General features: G+C 31.2%; 1 protein-coding gene across 3 annotated transcripts in view; it reads right to left on the bottom strand.

The window, feature by feature from the left end:
- The window catches only part of LRP1B (LDL receptor related protein 1B), a 2473587-nt gene that overhangs the window by 354695 nt on the left and 2100529 nt on the right, over positions 1–18363 (bottom strand). For all 3 annotated transcript variants that reach the window (XM_074301983.1, XM_074301982.1, XM_074301981.1), the window contains 6 exons: positions 14491–14604; positions 14082–14231; positions 9652–9774; positions 6542–6661; positions 3113–3241; positions 696–818 (listed from right to left, as the gene is read on the bottom strand). In XM_074301983.1, coding sequence (XP_074158084.1) covers positions 696–818; positions 3113–3241; positions 6542–6661; positions 9652–9774; positions 14082–14231; positions 14491–14604 — 759 coding nt within the window. The remainder of the gene's footprint in view (positions 1–695; positions 819–3112; positions 3242–6541; positions 6662–9651; positions 9775–14081; positions 14232–14490; positions 14605–18363) is intronic.

Genomic DNA, 18363 nt, shown 5'->3' on the forward strand with positions numbered 1-18363 from the left:
ATGATTTAATATGTATTTTAATATGTAAACATCAAATATAAATAGTGTATTGTATACACATGTGCATATAAATGGACCTATATGTATTACATTTAAACTGATTATTGAACTTAGTAGTATTGAATAGTATTAAGCATAATTTCTTGACTTGGATTTGAATTGTATTTCCTTTACAGTTTTTGTTTGGCTTCCACAACCTTCAAGAATTTTCATGGTCACCTTCATGGCCACTATGAAGCGTAAGAATTAGACTTTGGTAGAAATCATACAAATAAGCTAAATGAAAATTGAGATTTAGTATGTGGGGTTCATATCATTAGTACATTCAGTTTGTGGAGACTCAAAGTAGATTCTTCCTTTTCCTTTCTTAAATATGATTGCTTTGATCATGCATGAGTACACAGAAAAATATACATGCACAGGCGCACCTACACGCACCTCAATTTAGTGATTAAAATCAACCAAACATTTGTCTTTCATAAGAAAGAATAAAAAAATTCTTCTAAGTATTTGCTTTTATCATAGTATGTGGCTATATACTGATATAATAAAATTATATTCTTTCCTCCCTATTTTGAACCCTTAGTGTTTTTTGTTGTGTTTTGTTTTAATACAGTTCCATTATATCTTTGAAAAGACGTTTTTTACTCGGTTGGAGAGTTTCCTAGTTGGGAATTATAGTTATTTATACTTGCCACATTCCAGTGACTCATCAGATCCATCTCCACAATCATCATCATGGTCACAGACAAATTGTTTGGGAACACAGACTTTATTATGGCACATGAAAGTATTTTCATCACAAGTATTATTGGGAGCTGCAAAAAAAATCAGGAGATCAAAATGAGAAATTTTGTCTTTTTGTAATTTTTATCATTTATCATTATTTACCTTCTGCATAAAAAAATCTTCTTCCTCTAAATCACATATGTTAAGTGCAATCTTTTAAATGACAATTATTTGGGAGAATTTGCTTCAATTGACAATATTTTAAATAAGTTAAAACCCTGGATGGGGTAAAGAAAGAGAAAACAACAATAAAGGAGATTACTATTAATGTAAGCTCTATATCAGGTATGAAATTTTGTCTAGATGAGTATATGAATAGAACTGCAAAGCTCATTATAAATGAGGGCCTCTGAGGAAAGTGAAGATTAATTCTTTTTCTGCCTAAAACCTCTGAACTTAATGAAGGCTTATGAAATTCAAGTTAATCACTCCACTTCTAACTCATCGGCTATCTTTATTTTAGACACCAGTGCTTTATTTGGCATTAACTCCTTCAAGCCCCTAGAGTACCATTTAATATATCACAGTAGAGTTTACTAAATGGGACCCCAGTGGCTCAAAAGAGTTAATTTGCCTCCCAAAGTGTACAATTCACTACAAAGAATTCTTTTGGGCACCATCTGGCTCCCTGAATACATGCGCGATCAGTTAATATGCAGCCCTCAATGGTACCATTAACCTTTAAAGCCACATGGATCAGTTTCAAGATGAACCTACAAGAGTATCATCACAGTAGCACACATACATGCAATCTCAAGTTGTTTACTTCTTCTCCTTTCCTTCTCTATACATATGCACACAAACATGCACAGATACAAACACACATTGTACAAGATACACTCCTCTGAAAAATAATGAAGTATACTATTCTGGGTTCATAAAAAGAGTATATAAAAATGAGAATTGGTTTAAATCACTTTAATTTTTTAACGAACCATATTCCCTGTGCAATTGTTTTAACTAAGCTGATAAGTTGTATTGCCTCCTTTACGTGACCTTGCAGTTAATAATCCAAAGATACACACACACACACACACACACACATATGTTTCAGGATCATGGAAGCAACATTTATCCATTATAATTATTGCAGCCATCAAATAATTCTCTGAAACCTCTCCAAGGTGACTGAGGTCCAGAAATATAATACACTGTCTAATTCCTATAAGTATTGATTGGATTCTCAATTCACAGGAATCAGTTTCAAGATGAGAATAAGTAATTCTATAACAATATCATTATAGTGTTATACATAGATGTAACTCAATTTGCTCTTTTTCTCTCTATACATGCATGCAAACACACATAGCCTATATGTACACAAGGAACACACCTTTTCTGAAAAAAAAAATAAAGAGGCCTTAATGATTCTTGTACTATATCACTGACATCATTTTAGGGGAAAAAACTACAATGTCTCTATAAATATCATAAGTTTACCAATGATCAAGTTATCTAAGATAAGGACAGATTACAGAATAACTAAAGTTTTATTATTGTTTGTCTTTCGTTTTTGAAGAGGGTCATGACACCAGGGAGCTATGGCATGCAAGTGGATTGGATTTAAGTGAGGAAGGGCTGTGCAAAATCTCCTGCCTCACTTTCCCCGCCAGAGCCATCTGGGTCCAGTGACCAAATATGGATCAGGATGACTGGAGATGGCCCTGGATGCAGTGGGAGACCTTGGCCTTTTTAAGCTAAAGTCTTCAACAGGTCTCAGTATGACTGAGGTGACACTCATTCAGTGATTAGGGGATAGGTAGCAATTGAGGCCAAAAATCTCCTCTTTCACCTAGTTCAAAAAATCTAAAACTATTAAAACAAAACAGAATTATTTTTCTCCTTTGTGCTTAAAAACACACAAAGATAGCATAGCCAAATAAAATTATTTGTTTTTTTATGGAATTCATAGACAAAAATCACTGGGGAGAGGAACTATATAACTAGAAATGTATAATGATGGAGAAATACCAAATATTAGTAAGATTATTGAAGTAAAAATGACATCTAACATATAAAATCATTGCTAAAACCAGTGTTATTCTTAATTTTGGTGAAAGTTAAAGAAAGAGAAATTCCAAAGTTCATAACTGAAAATTTTCAGTCCAATATTATATATACAAACACACACACAAACTACATACACACAAACACACACACAAATATACCTCCCCACCACCTCCCCCCCACACATATCCATGTCCTACCTAATTATTTGTTATAATAACTATATGTTCAATACTGGAGAAATGATAAGAAAGATGAACATAGAAAATCTGAGGATAGTGTTTGTTTTTTTCATTGAGCAAAAACTAGAGCTTACCACAGCCAGCTGTAGAAAGTTCATCACTTCCATTTGGACAATCCCTTTCACCATCACAAAGCCAGTGATGAGGCACACAAGCATGGGAACCTAAACAGCTGAACATATCAGCTGCACAAGTCACAGCACCTGAAATTCAAAATGAAAATATCAGTAGATTTTGAGAAATTTAACTAAAAATGCATTTCTTATGAGAAAAAAAAGCTAGGGAACCAAGAAATATGCCTAGCTATCTATCTATTTATCTATTCATGTTTGTGCATGTTAGTGACCATATACATACACATACATAACAGACACACATACCCATATAGGCTTTCATACTTTTCAAAAGTATAAAAATAGATTTGTATTTTAGAAAGTTGATTTTATTTTGGAACCCAAATATAAGACTTCATATTTTTACAATTTTATTCTTTTAGACTTGACCTGGATATTTAGCTGGTGGAGGAGAATTTTCTATATTCTGATCTTGTCTTTTAGTATATTTGCTTCTAGTTTTGTTTTCTCTATAAATGGGATGACCATTACATCTACACCTTTATCCAAACTGTTGTTTCAAATATAAAGTTGCAGAATTCTACCTCTGTACCCAAAGTGCCATGTGAAGAATTGTTAACATCATTTAGGAAAAAATTGGGAGTTATAATATCCTAATTCTAAAGCTGGTAAAAAAATAAAACAAAAAAAATTCTGTCATCATTTAACACTAGAAAAGTGAGACGGAGAAAAGTTAAATGGCTTGCCCAAAGTATTCCAAGTAAATGGCAGTGCTAGGATTTGAATAAGAGTCTTAAGTCAAATTTCTCTCTCTATTCAGCATACTGCGGTTGTCTCAGCAAGATCTTATATGTACATTCAGAAGGAACTTGTGCTTGAAGTAGAACATTTTGAAAGGCAGTTGGGGATCAGTTTTCAAGATTTTGTAAAAAAAATAATTCAAAAGAAGTCCAATAATGAAGAGGAACACATATCGTGTTTTTATCAGGCATAAAAACTGGTAAAAAGAAAAACTACCAAAATCACATTAATATTACTCATCTGTATACTTTTACTTTCTCATCATTACAATATCATTAAGAGAAGAGGCGATGCACACATGAATCTAAACATAAGGAAGTTTCAGGAAAGTTTCCATAGGCATTTTACTATAGGTGAATATATCTTCACAGATCAACCTGACTGAAGAGGAGGAGAGAATATAAGATATTTCTGTGTTTATTGATTTTAGAGAAACACTTGATTGTTTTGAGAAAATGAAGACTTAAAAAAGTTCTTCTTGGACAAGATTTTCCTCATGTATATAACAAGATCATACAAAATAAAGGAAGAACTGTGAGGTAGATATTTGATATTCTGCTGAATAACAACATTATATAAAGTGTGACACAATAAGACATATTTTAAAGTTGTTTTTCAGTAATTTTGAAGATGTCCTAGGTGATATGCAGGAAACAAACAAACAAAAAAGGATTTCCTAATGGAGATTTGCTAAACACTCTTATTTAAAGATGACCTCAGATTTATCTAGATATTTCCTCAGTGAAATCTACAATCATGTAAAAAAAATCTTCTTAATGAAGGACAAACAAAGAACAGTGTAAAAAGCACAACTAACAGACAACGTCCAAATTTGTAAAAGCAAGATTTAGAGAAGAAAGGAACTGTGACCTCAGTCCTGATGCACAAAGTTGCCACAAAAATCATTCTTACAATATTTAGCTGACTACATGTGAACAGCATGTATCCCTTATTGTGCAAGAAAAAGGAAATGTGGTAGCTGGGACATCATTAATCCTCCCAACCATCCATACTACAAAAGTTGAATGGATGAAAAAACATTTCTCAAACTATGATAAGTTGCTGAAAAGGTAGACCATTGATTCAATCTGGACTTGTATCTTGGGCAGATGCAGCAAATAATGCATGAGGAACTGTGTCTAGAATTGACTAAAAATGAAACCACATATTCTTGGAGGTAAAAACAATTGAAAAAGATTACTCATTTTTCCTTCTCTTTCCCCTCTCCCCATTGGTAGTGCAATATAACTGAAATTACTGCATGGGTACTTGAATATGATCTAGCCTGGGGCATTATTCACTTAATTTGTACTAAATGACATCTAATTGCAACATTTGGTCATAACACCTGGTTCTGGGACAAGTAGTTTCAATTCAATTCTGGGATAGGAGAAACTTGGGGTATAACAACTCAAGGACAGTTTATCCCTGACGGAAGCTAACCCATTCACCAATTGCTTTTGCCCCCTGCATACAGAGGCAACAAGAATATATGCGGAGTGTATATTGTTCACTATACCCTATTGTAGTTGCTACAGGTTGTTACATTCTGACTTCCCTAGAGGCAGTTGCAAACTGAAGAGTAAGATATTGTGTCATTTAAACTTTGTCATCATTTTTTCCTTTAGAGTCCTTCCTAAAATAGAAGATGAGTGAGCTTCTTACTGAAGAAAAAGTTTAGGACTCAAGAAATTCCCTGGCTTGATCTAATTGGGAAGCTATACTATGTCACTGTGCTAGGAAGTTGCCATTTTGTTTTTATTTTTGTAGCATGAAGATCTCTCCCTTGTAGTTCAAATAATAAAGTTTCAACCCAAAGTGAATTGGAATTCTTTTTTGAGATAGATCACATTGAAAAAACTTTGCAATGCTTTTAATTATCCCAAACTTCTCACTGTTGCAAAAACCTTACTTTTATATAATATTCTTCTGGAATTTTATGTAACTGTAAATTATAGAACACTGCCATTTTAGAAAATTAAAACCATTAATTATGTAAGAGGCAATAGAAAGAATCATAGACAATGCAAACAGTGGAATGTAGTACCAATTAAAAATTATACATGATAAGCAAGTAAAACAGGTTTAAAAAAAAGACATATGAACTAAAAAAAAAAAAAGACATAGGCTGGTCAGATAGTGATAATAACACCAGATTAAGGGAGTATAGGGGTTGCAATAATTTTTGCTAAAGAAAATATTTGTGCTTATGAAATAAGCGAGTTAAAAGAAAGAATATAGGTTGATTTATTATACAGGTTTGTGTGGTGGGGGCAAAAAAAAAAAAGACAGTCACAAATACTAGGTTTGAATCTGCTGATTAAGACATCTTTGGTGTTAAGCAAAATCACCTATTTTTTCCTTATTAGGCCATAGTTAGTGTTTTATACAGTCATATAATTGAACTACATCATAAGTTAGAGCCATTACAGTTCTCAATTTTTACTTAAATTTTTGGCAAATATGCTAGCTAAAATTTAAAATGTGCTAATTTTGTATGGCATAATTAGGATTTTTTTGAGAGAAATATGTATCTTCAGGCCTTATTCCTGCACTTCTAAATGTCAGGTGCTATTATTTCATTAGTCCTCTTCAAAATAACTAAACAATAGTTACATTGTGGCTTACCACAGATGGAGTCACTTTCATCTAATCCATCTCCACAGTCATCTTCTCCATCACAAATCCATTGTTTAGAGATACATTTTTGTGAAGAGCAAGGAAATTGGTTCCAAGAGCAAGAGGAATCTATAAAACATCAATCATACATTGAAAACCATTTTTAAAAGTATTTTGGACAGGTGAAGTACAAGTGTTCTTATTTTATTTATTTGCTAGCTTTTTTCCCCTGAATTACAACTTACAGGTTTTTGTTTTGTTTTGTTTTGTTTTTGGTTTGTTTGTTTGTTTGTTTTTTTCCTGAATTAGTATTCTGTGCATGTGAAACCTCCTATAATCACTCCTTATTTGTAACCATTTTACATTGGACAAAACCTTGAATATTTAAAAAAAAAAAAAAAAACAACTATTATACTAATTCTGAACCTATCATTGGTCATTTGTTCTTTTACAAAATAATAAGGAATTAATAGGACAGATGCTGAAATGTCCCTAATCATATTGTTCCTAGTTTTTAACATCTTTCTTCTTATTTTCATCTCATGAATTATCATTAATAATGATAATTTGTATTCTAAGATGTGTTAAATGTTAGTAATATCAACGACTTTAAAAGTTACCGGTAATAATCATACATATAAAATTAATATTTTCATAATAGAAATATATATCTTATAATTTTCAATATAAAATATCTTTATTTAAATTATAACTAATTGTAATTTATATAATCATAAAATGAATTTAAAAACTAGATAAAACTAAAATAAAAACATTTCAAATAACAGTGATAGTAGGATAAAGGTAGCAAGATAGAAAGGACACATCTCATTAATCCCTTGAGTTCTATAACTGTAAGAAGAATAAATTTGATATTTAAGTAAAAATTTTAAAATAACAAGAAAAAATGAAGTTAAAAGACAAATTATGTCCATTGATGGGAGTAAAATAAGGGTTGGGGATTGTCATCAAACAAGCATGTACAAAAAAAAAGAGTTAAAGCAGGAGAATAAATTTGTAAAATGAAATTTTATCAGAAAACAATCTTACTAAAATAACTAAATTCAGTTTTACATTTTTAGATGGAAAAATTTTCCAAAATAATAACATGAAAATAGTTTCAATTATTTCTTCCATTCTCAAAGATCAATGTATAATTTTATATATCTCTTGTATTTATCTAGCTAGTAGTACAGTCTTCTATTATTTTATTTTGTAGAGGCCTTCTAGGTGATGCAATGAATAGTCTTAAACTTAGAGTTAGAAAGACCTGAAGTTAGATCTTGAATCAGACACTTGTTATCTGTGTGATAACTTCTGTCTGCTGCAGTTCTTCAACTGAAAAATGGGAATTGTATTATATATGCCTTACAGAGTTGTTAGAGAATGAAATGAGATAATATTTACATACTGTTTAGCACATTATCTGGCACATTGTGATTAAAATAAGGTCCTTTTCCTTTCTTCATTAATTTGTTTGTATCAATATATTTGAAGAAGTTTCTCAGCTTTTCCTTTAAGATCTCAAATAGAATGCTCATTGTTTCAGATCTACAGTTAACTATTTTAAAAAATATTGTGACATTAAGTACACATAATGCATTTGTCCTGTTTTTCTCTGATATCATTCAGATAAGCTAATTATCCCCAACTTCCACTATTAGCAATGCTGTTTTACTATTGCAATAAAATGTTAATGGTCCTTTTTAAGTGATTTTTCATCTCAACTCTCTTTCCATTTCCTTTCATTTACTTCCCCAGCTTTTTCATCTCAAATTTCTTGAGTTTATTTTTTACTGTTATTTTCTTTTTCCTTTGTTTTGCTCTCATTCCTGGCTCAGCTGAAAGGACTTTCCAAATCCTCCCAGTCTTCCTATTCTTGTTCATTTTCTTAATTTTAATAGCATAAACTTGAAATACCTGTTATTTTTTTAAATTCAAGCTTATTTGTTATCTTTTTTCCCTTTCAAGAACTAGTTTGTTTCATTTTCCTTTACTTGATTCCTTTTCTCTTTTAATTGCCTACCTACCATTCTGACTTTCAACATAAAACCCAAGAGTAAACTCATGAGAAATGTGCATTTTTGAAGTTTTAATAACTCCATTCCTCATAATGGGAGTTAATACTAAGGAACATGATCTTAGTTTGAAAAGCAAAAGTTCGGCAACGTCCTACTTAACAAGAAAAATATTTTAATGTGTATTCAATTTAATAATTGAAGAAGAAAATGACAAATCACTCCAGTGTCTTTGCCAATAAAATCTCAAATGGAGTCCCACTGACTCAAACAGGACTGAAACCTTTAAAACAAAAACAAACAAACAAACAAAAAAATCCTTAGCTAAAATTAGAGGGACTAAAATGCCCACTAAAATAGACATGAAATATTAAATTCTTAAGTCATAGCTACTCTCAGAAACATTTACTAAGGTATAGCACTGTTGTGATCTGCACTCGTGGCACAAGTACTCACACCAACAAAATTACAGATCCTTCAAGTACTGAAATATTGATCTTGATAAATGAAGTAATGAACTATTAAACCCTTGTGAAGACCTGACACATTAACCTAAACTATCTTCAACATACATCTATAATTACTTAAAAATGTAGCTGAAAATGAATAAGGCTAAAGCTTAATCACAGATGCACAAATAAATAAAAAAGATATTACAATTTAATGGCTCCCTTTCAGGAATTATGAATCCACATAATCTATTTTTAAAGGTTTCTCTTAGCCTTGTTGGAAATGAGGCTCTAATATAAAGATATATAGCATCTTAATCAAACACTATACCTTCACATTTTATGATGACATTTACTTTTAAGCGAGCTTGACATTTCATAAAAAAAAATCCATTTTTAATAATTTTCTACTTTCTATACCCACAGTCTACTATATTTCTGTTAAAAAATTCAAAGGTATTGAATACATGTTTTTCTGTAAGTAGAAAATGCTTCATTTATTTCTCTGGATTTCATAAAGTCTGTGTTTTTATTTAATCTGAACAAAAACATTTTATGACTATTTTTTCTACATATAATCACTTATTGAATGACAATAACAATAAACTTGATAAAAATAAATTGTGGCTTAACGGGGAGAAAAAGTGCTCACCACAGTGGAATTCATCAACTCCATCTTCACAGTCTTTTTGTCCATCACATATCCAGGTATTCAAAATACATCTTCCACTAGGACAACCAAAATAGTTCTCTTCACATTTGGGTTTGCTCTGAACTGTGATAAAATACAGAATGCAATATCAAATTAAATAATTTAAAATCAACTTCTTTCTCAGTGTCAGAGAATAAATAAAATTACTACTTTACTTTTACTTAAGGTTTGGGTGTAGGGAATAGGAAGGCTATGTTAGAGTAATCAGAAATAAGTGAAGCAAAAGAAAATCAGATTGTCTCTACCTAGGGTAATAGATTGAAAGAGATGACTTCTTTTATGCCCTTTTACATGGCAAGAAAAAGAAATGTTTTTGAGTCAATGAATAGTTTGACAATAAAACTTTCTACTACTAAAATTGTTTGTTATACTGACAGCCTGGATGTTTAGAATATTGTAGAAGTATTTAAGCTTAAGTATTATACATAAATGCTATTTTTTAATTCATCAACCTATTTTGTAAGGAATTTTTTTTTCCTTTCACCTGCTATCACTCATGGTCCCACATCCAGTTTGACATAGTCATAGCATTGCTTCTAGCACTGATTGGCAAGTTGTCAGTTGGCTGAATCTTTCCCAGCCAGCAATGGAGTGTATAGAGAAGGAAATAAAAAAATATATTTCTTTTTTCTATATTAACAGAATGGAATTTTCCACTTTTGTTTAAAAGAAATTAAAATTTCAGTTATGGCAAAAGTTATGGCAGAGACTTTAAATACTAAGTTAAAAAAATAACAAAAAACAATCATAGTCTCCCCTCTGTTTATCTTACTATACACACTTTAAAACCTTTTGCTGGTTCTTTTGAGGGTATGTTATAGACAGAATATTATATCTTTAAATCAATATGCTCGTACTAATATAATTCTGACTATAAAGAAGAAAAGCTGAAATACACACACACACATACACACATACACAAACACAAATTCAGTATAGCCATTTCCTTTAAAACTCTTGGTTGTATGCAGATGAGATGTTGAGCATCTTAAACTGAAATACATTCTGGAACTCTGTCCAAATGCTAGGAATTATATTAGAAATTCAAACTCCATATGTATATATAGCAAAGCCTAATTGTAAGTTTCTTTAGGGTAGTGGAGGAAGGGAGGGAAAAATAAAACAAAAAGAGCACAGGAGAGAATAAAGGCAAACCTACAGGGAGGAAATAAAAGCTGAGCACGTTTGAAAACAATGTACAGTATTTTTATATAGGTTTTCTTGAAATGTAAATTAATTTTTCTATATTGAATCATCTTTTATGATCTGCTATATATATGAGAGTGTTTCTGCCCTTTTCGTTTTTAATTTAAATTTAAAATTAGAAAAATACATAAGAATTTAAAAAATTCCAAATCCTCTTCATTTTCTTTTCACCAGACCCTTCCAATAGAGCTGCAGATCTGTCCATCAGCCTGGATCTGATATACTCTCCTACTTGGTCTCTGTTTCTTAATTCTGACCATTCAGTTCATAATTTTTCATTATTGGGAACTGAGCTTGGCCTCTAATTCATCAAAAGAAGGCTTTGGCTCCTCCTTGAGTGGGAGTCATTCAGACATTTTTTTTTTTCTTCCTACCTTCCTCTCTCATCTTCAAAGTAACTATTTCTCTTTTTTCTGGATATCAGGATTAAGTGAATTGCCTAAGGTCACACAGCTAGTAAGTGTCTAAGGTTAAATTTGAACTCAGGTCCTCCTTACTTCAGGATTAGTGCTCTATCCATTGCTTCACCTAAATGTCCTTCACTACAACTATTTCAAATTTATTCCTCTCACAAATCTCCAATCACATTTACATACCTCTTCCTTATAACTGATTAAATTGGGGGCTGCTAGATGACACAGTGGATAAAGCATCATCCCTGGAGTCAGGAGGACCTGAGTTCAAATCTGTATCATACATTTAACATTTACTAGCTATGTGACCCTGGGCAAGTCACTTAACCCCAATTGCTTACCAAATAGAAATAAGCAACAACAATAAAAAAATGATGAAAATGTCCTGCCTCCCTAAAACCATCTGATAAAATTGCTAAATTATAGATGTGTCCTATTACATTTTTCAAATTAATTCAGCATTATATATATTATCTCTTTCCTTTCTATTTATCTTTATTCCTCTTTCCTTATTCAGCTAATATCTCATGATTTTCCCTTTCATGGACAAATAGTTTGAAATAGTAATATGCACTAGATGGCTCCATCTTCTTATTCACACATTCTTTTTCTATTCTTTAACTTAACTCTTTTAAATTTGATTTGTATGTCTACTATTCTAATGAAAGCCAGTACCTGGCACATTTCATGTACTTCACAAATGCTGGTGGATTAATTGCTTTGCAAAAGTTTTCCAATAATCTAACTGGAAATTATAATTATCATCTTCACACTCAATCTTAATTTCCTTTTCTGTAACACAAATATTCACTGTTATGCTACTGAATAGTCTCTTTTAAAAAATATTCTTAACTAAAGAAATAAAATAAACATTTCCATAATAAAGTAGAATAGAAAAAAAATAATTGTACATGAAATTGCAAATCTATTATATACTACTTTCTATTCATATATATATATGTATATATATGTACATATATATATTATATATATATATGATAAAATTATCATGTAATTTTTTCCTTTTGTTTTCTCCAACCCCCACTCCAAGATGGCTACTATTAGGCATAAATAAATTATATATGTCAAAAACATCCTAAACATTCTTCTATTTACCAGTTTTTTCTCTGTATACAGATATGCCTTCACATGTCCTTTGTAGTTAATTTGGATATTATAATAGCTTGATTTAGACACTTCAAATTGTTCTTAAAACAATATTGCTTTTACCATATAAAACTTTCTTAGTTTGTTCATTTTGTTCTTCATTACTGTTCTTCATCATTTCTTATAGCATAGTAACCTACCATCATAATCATATACCAAAACTTTTTAAGTCATTCTCCAGTTGACAGGCATCCTCGCAATTTCCAGTACTTTGCCACCACAAAGAGAGTTCCTATAAATAAAATCTTAAAATTCCTGGATGATAGCTAAGGCTTCTCTGGTACATGTTTATACATGACTTTTGATTTATTAAGATTTCATCCAAAAATCCTGGTAGATTTGAAAGCAAAAAAGACCAATATATGAGTCTTACTTGTGTGATTGGCCAAATCACTTAAAATAAGCCTCAGTTTTCTGATCTGTAAAACGTTTTATACCAACAGTAACCACTTCATGGGGTTAATGAGTTAATGTATATAAAGTGCTGTACAAACTTTAAAGTGTTGTATGTTTTATTATTCACTACTGTTATTACTATCATAATTCACCATGCCCTACTGAGGTTATACTTAAGAGTACATTCAAAAGCATCGTATCTCTTATATTTAAAACTTTGGCTCTCTTTAATTCTTCCATCTCCTTCATTTCTCATACTTAGTTATTTACTTAATCCTTCTGGTCCATTCCATCTTTTCATTATCCTTGCATGCATCTCCACTTATATTTAACATGTAGGTACTTATTATTACTCACTTCTAATATAATAATCTTAATACATCTCCCCCACAAGGAAAAACTTAGGGAAGAAAGACTGAATTACTTCTTATGACAAATAATTGACAAAAGGACTCAAAACAATATGTTCTAATACCTTAAAGCCTTACAAATCTGAAAGAATTTTAAAGAATTTTAATTATTATTGATATTATTGTTTCTTTTGAACAGTACTAAACTGTTATTTAGTACTAAAGTTCTGTTGCCAGTTTTTCAAAACTTAAAAGCACAGTTATTAAATCTCCTGATGCTTGTATCCTTAGTCATCTCAAAAAATGTATAAATTGGAAATGCAAGAAAATAAAGTAAAACTTGACTGATATTATAGCTGCATGTTTGCAATATTAGAGTCAGTGCTATTTCATAATGCAGTACTAAGAACAGATTTTTGCTAGGTTTTCTGAGTGGGAACATATCAACTAAGATAAGTCAAACAAACTTATGAACAAACAAAAACCTCTCATAATAGAACTGGATGTCTTTGTATAATAGGAAGTTCTTACCCAAGAGTCAAATTTTCATGTTTCAAGTGCCAATTTTATAAAACTAATGATAAACTTAAAACATTAAAGGCAAATGATCTTTTAAAGTAGGGCAATCTTCCTGAGAATAATGTGAATTTTCATCAGTAATCACTTACATAAGCTACTAAATAAGACAGCATGGCAAAAGTAAAATGAGATGGCTACTTTTCATTACTTCTTAATTTGCATTTCAACTTGAGTACAAAGACTTAAAACGAATGAATGGCTTTTGCACAGCTGCTCTCTCAATCTTCCAAATGCAGGTTGTTTTCCTTTTCACAATTACCTGGGCACTTTAATTCGTCTGAGTAGTCTCCACAGTCATTAGAGCCATCACATATCCATGCTGGCAGTATGCACAGTGAAGTGGAATTACACTGGATGAATCCTGTGGTTTTTACTCCTAATTTATAGAAATGTGTGCAGTCTGTGTTACCTAGAAGCAAGTCAAAGGAATAAAAAAGTAAAACATCCCATTTTCAGAGATTAGGAGCCTTCTGTTGAGGCCACCGACACAAGGTTAAAGAATAGGTAACTTCACTTACAGAAGTAAATATGCAATTATCCTGCACCACAGGGGTTAATTACATATTAGTTCTGCATGGGATTTCAGTACGAATTTGGACAAGGTTCAGGACAATGCTAAGGATACTCGAGCATGAAAAGAAAATATAAGGAATCTCTCTATGTCTTACTGCAGTTCTTCTCATCTGAAGCATCTGCACAATCCGTGTTCTGGTTGCATCGTGCTGATTTTGGGATGCAAGTCCCATCTGCACAGCGAAACTCAATAGCAGCACAGGTTGAAACTAGAAAGAAAAAATATATCTACATGTACACAGGAGACTAAAAAAAATTGACATTATTTATAAAAATAATCTTAATGAAATATTAATTTGATTGAACTTATAAAATGTATGAATCACACTTGACTTTATTTTTGTACTTTATTCTCTACTCTCCCTGACTCAATTTAATTCAACCTACAAATATTGAGAAAAGTTATGCAAAACTCTGGAACATACTAGTTTTCCCAATGGTCAGCACAAATATCAGCTTTCTTGGCATCTCCAGCCTAGATATTAAAAGAGAAGCTTTTCAGTACCTCTTTAAAAATGGTACCATTGAGAGTAAGCTACTAAATAACTTCTGAACACTCGATGCCATGTTCCCTCCTTCTTTTGAGCTTTGTATAGGCCATGTGACCAAGTAAAGCACCAAAATATCTATATCTGGCATGTCCTGGCTTTGGTGAACATTTATGCTGGCCCATATCCTTGCTAAACTGAAAGGAAAGCCAGGTTGTCTGTGTTATGATGCTATTCACAGTGGTACAAAATATAGAGATAGTTCTTAACCCAATATTCCTCTGTGCATTGCTTACACATCTATTACTGCATAATTGTTTCTAGCAATATGTTGTGAACAGGTGCATAGAGTGCTACATAAGTTAAATTAACCTCAGTGAGATTTGTTCCAAATTCAAATTTTCACATGTTGATCGTGAGTTAATGTGCAAGGTGAAGGGCTTTTTCAATAATAATGTTTGTACTAATGTTGATATTTTAAAAAGTTTAATTATAAATAGAAGCTGTACCAGCAGAAACTGTATCAGTTGCAAATGCTTTAAAATGTTATCTTAAATATGCAAATTTTACTCAAGGGTGTGTATGCCATTTGCTTGTACTTTATAATACACTGCTTTTATTACACTTTCAAAATGCATCTTTATTTGTGTTTAAAGGATGATTAAAATAAATGTTTTATATGTAATTTGCAATTATAATTATCTTACTTTTACCTCATTAAAAATATCATCTTAATATACAAAACAATTGTCATTGCCAATAGAGATAAATGCATTGTTTGGAAAAGAGAAAAAGAAGTATGTGTCTGAAGCCTATTGTTATTTTTGAAAAAGCAAAATAAAATGTAACCATTCTCATCTTTAACATTAATCTTCTATTGTCTCTATTGATTTTAAGACAATTAATGCTCAAATAGTTTTTTTTTCTTTTCTTTTCTCTATATATATATATATATATATATAATGATGTTTCTAGGGGAAAACACATTCATAGCTCTAATTTGGGATACCCAAAACAAAGTGTCAGGATTGAGAATGAGAACTCTTCCAATTAAAAGACACTATTAGAGGTTTTAGTGGAGAAGAATGAGTCTGACAGAATTTAACGATATTAATAGTGAGACTCAGATGTTAAAGTAAAGGAATCATAGAAATTCCAAGTTAGAAGGGACCAGTGAAACTGGGCTCTTTTGAAGAATAAGAGTTCATTAGGTGGCTGGCTGGTAGGTCAAGAGTTGAGGAAGATGGAGAATGGCATTATGATAATTATTTCCTAATTTTCTCTACCTTCTACTTTCATTTATTTATTTACTTTTAATATCAGTCTGTCCACTGAAGACTACAGGTGTCATCCTTGGGGTAATAGATAACGTAGGTAGAGGAAAGGTAAAAGGTAACAATATGCAGTGAGAGCAATTAAGATGAGGATGCCCTCTGTAGTCTCAAAAAGAAATGCAGAGTACAGGAAAGAAAGTTGTAGCAGAGCCAAACAGTAAAGATAAACTCTGAGTAAGGGACCACCTGTATTGCTATATTTTTCTAAGCAGCTGTGCTGTCCTAACATTGTTTTGCTCAGTTTAACAGCAAAATCAATTTTCTCATGATGGTTATTTTTAGGAGAGAAACATTGAAATCTCTTACTTCTCAAGTGAATAAGGAAGCTGAATGACCAATCCTCCTTAAATAATGACACTGAAAATGAATAAAGGAAAAGAATGCTATCCAAATAATAGTAAGTCAAATAAAAATAACTCTGGCTTTTGTTATGGATATCTGTGGTAGAAAGTCTGTATATTTTCCTAAGAAAACATGAATGACAATATACATGAATACCAAGAAAGGATGAGTGCAAGTGTCATCTGAAGTGGCAAAAAAAAAAAAAAAAAAAAGATTAAAATTGCCCTAACAAATTATTTTTTCTGATTCTTTCCTTGTCCTTAGTGAATTATCTTGAAGGCGATTATGATTTGTTGAAATAAGAAATATATCAATTCTAACTTCTTTTATTTCCATACATGTTTCTTGGAAATAAACCATGTCAATTCCTTTTCTCAAAGTGTTTATGCCCAGGCAGCCTGTGGCTAAGGGAGACTAACAATGAATATATATATATATATATATATATATATATATATATATATATATATATATATATATATATATATGTATTTATATATATATATATATATATATGTGTGTGTGTGTGTGTGTGTGTGTGTGTGTGTGTGTGTGTGTCTGTGTGTGTGTATGTATGTACATATATATATACATATTTATATATATATATTTTTTTTATTATATGTATATACATATACATAAATATACAAATTTATAATTGATTTGATGTGACATAGTTCTACTTTTACTTTCAAACTAAACTCTTTTACCTAATTTTCTATCTAGACTACAAGAAATATCTACTCTAGAATTGAGTATTAAAATAGTCACACTTTCTTTAAATCAATTGTTCTCACTATTTGAAATCTTTAAAGTTATAGCTATCTTAAAAACCATTTAAATCTCCAGTCTACTATAATTTCTTGAATGTCAAAAAAGAAAAAAAATAATAATTTTTTGGGAGGAACATTTTATACTCTTCTCAACAAGAGGATCAGGACTAATGTGTGGCCTTTTTTATTTTTTAGTCATCTGTGTACCCACATAAATATAGAGAAATAAAGTATGACAAAACCTCTAGGGAACTCTTTGGATGTCCCCAAGATAGTATGACTACCAATACTTAACAATTTGAGTCACAAAATACATTCTATAAAAGGAGATGAACAAAATATTTATTAGTTTTCTTTAAAAAGATAAATGACTGAAAATAAGGTTTTCTAACCTTCCTTTGAACCCTAAAACCTGACTTTCTGCCATGATGGACTAATTAAAAAAAAAAAATCATGATAGTCAGAAAATCAACAATCACTTGATCTTATGAATAAAGAAATTACTTCAATTAAGCAAATTCCCACAAAATCCTTTCAAATTCTAACTGGACTTAATGCTTATAGATTTATTTTGTACAAGGTCACAAAGAAGGAGAAACTCATCACTGATATATAGAGTTCCTTCACAGACTAATAAAATGACAAGTAAAGTGCTAAAGATTCTATAAAGTCCTGTTTATCACTGTATCTAAAAGTCAGTGTGTGTTAGTGTGTGTGTGTGTGTGGGGGGGCAGGTTACATGCACCATTTCAGAGATATAACTGAGGAATAGGGTTAGAGAAGGGTTACATTCCAAAGACTATTCTCCCATTTTTTCTTATTTTTGCCCCATGTTATTTCATAGTAACACCACTGAGTCTATGCTTTGTAGCCTAACCGGATTATCAGAGATTAAATCAAAATTTTATCTGTTAGGTTCTTACTGAGTGCTAATGAGATAATGAGATATTAGGTTCTTACTAAGTGCTAAGTCTGTACTTGACAATTCTCTAGTTCTGCCCTTTACTGGGAGTTTTACTTGTGAACTCCTG

Source organism: Sminthopsis crassicaudata, chromosome 3 (assembly GCF_048593235.1).
Source record: "Sminthopsis crassicaudata isolate SCR6 chromosome 3, ASM4859323v1, whole genome shotgun sequence".
NCBI classification, from domain to species: Eukaryota; Metazoa; Chordata; class Mammalia; order Dasyuromorphia; family Dasyuridae; genus Sminthopsis; species Sminthopsis crassicaudata.